This window comes from Phoxinus phoxinus, assembly GCF_949152265.1.
Source record: "Phoxinus phoxinus genome assembly, chromosome: 11".
Lineage (NCBI taxonomy): Eukaryota > Metazoa > Chordata > Actinopteri > Cypriniformes > Leuciscidae > Phoxinus > Phoxinus phoxinus.
The window spans coordinates 949,259-950,570 of NC_136886.1; the positions used below are offsets into that span (position 1 = coordinate 949,259).

General features: G+C 45.6%; 1 protein-coding gene across 1 annotated transcript in view; it reads right to left on the bottom strand.

Moving 5' to 3' along the window:
• Nucleotides 1-595, bottom strand: part of nxph4 (neurexophilin 4) — a 67,537-nt gene extending 66,942 nt beyond the window's left edge. The window contains exon 1 of the mRNA XM_079627547.1: nt 323-595. Within this exon, the coding sequence (XP_079483673.1) occupies nt 323-376 (54 nt within the window). The 5' untranslated portion in view covers nt 377-595. The remainder of the gene's footprint in view (nt 1-322) is intronic.
• Between the last annotated feature and the right edge of the window lie 717 nt (nt 596-1,312).

Sequence of the window (1,312 nt, forward strand, 5' to 3'; positions counted from 1 at the left end):
AACCCAAATTTGGGTCAATATGAACAAACCTAGCCATTGGGTTACATTTTTAAGAAAATATTTTACCCCAACGGTTAGTCCATATTTGACCCATATTTGGGTTAAAACAACCCTGCATTTTTTTTTTTTTTTTAGTTATTGTGAGATTTCGTGTTGTTGATGAACTGAGGAATTCAGCATCTCCTGAAATCACTGTGATTGATTTAGTTTTTGTAAAAGAACAGCGCAGACACAATCACTTTACGCGCAATTGCTGATTTGGAAAGTATCCCACAAGTTTACAGAAACCCTTATGCTAAACTCACAGAAACGAGCTTCATACCTTCCTCAGGATCCATTGGATGAGCAGCAGAACGCTCCAGCAGAGCAGCCTCATCGCACCGTTCCTAGAGAACACTAGTCCCGTGTTGAGTGAACATAAACCGGACTCGAATCACCAGCCGAACCCCATCCGCGGGGAAGGAGAACTCGCGTTAACACGATAAACCCGCGCTCTCGGAGTTATCACGGCACACCACGCAGGCTCAGCTCTCGGGGTCCTGGTCATTAGTCAACTGCACATCCATTCGCGGGGCTCGGGTGTTACGGAGGTGAAAAGTTGGTGCGGGAACGAGTTCTTCTGTCAGCTGGAGCTCGCGCTTAATGCCCTCATTACCGCGCGCGTTCCGTGTTTGAAAAGGAAACTGTGTTGCGTTCTCTCTCACACGACAGCGCGCGCCCTCTCTCTCTCTCTCTCTCTCTCTCTCTCTCTCTCTACCGCTGAATGTGTGAATATCTCGATTAGGTAAAAAAACTCCCGTGCGTCTTTTATCAAATGCGCGCCGCGCGGTGCCAAAAGTGGCACACACCTCTCATTTTCCCATTACTATTATTTTGCATTGAGTAGAAAAAAAAAGTTTTCCCGAGTTTTAACATTCAGACCACATTGTTCCAATTCGAGTTCACGGAATTAATTTTGAATGGCTTTAAAGTGCATCTTGTCTCACGCGCTGCTCGCGATGTTAAAATATGAAACGCGCAATCTGTGCGCGAGACACATTCCGTTCACGACTTTTTCTTTTTCTTATTATTTTAACATCCGTAAGCATCGCATTCGTACAGGGAGATAGAGAGGGGGAGATAGAGAGAGAGAGATAATATGAAGGCGAGATCGTTCTTTACACCAGAACGCATGTAATCTTGCCCGGAGAATGGAGATGAGAGGAAATAAAGCGCATCTATAGTAGCGCATTATCATCCAGCAACGCCTCAAAGTTCACGTCCATCTTCTCGCATCTGATAGATGGCAGAGATTTGACGGCAGCCACTGAAG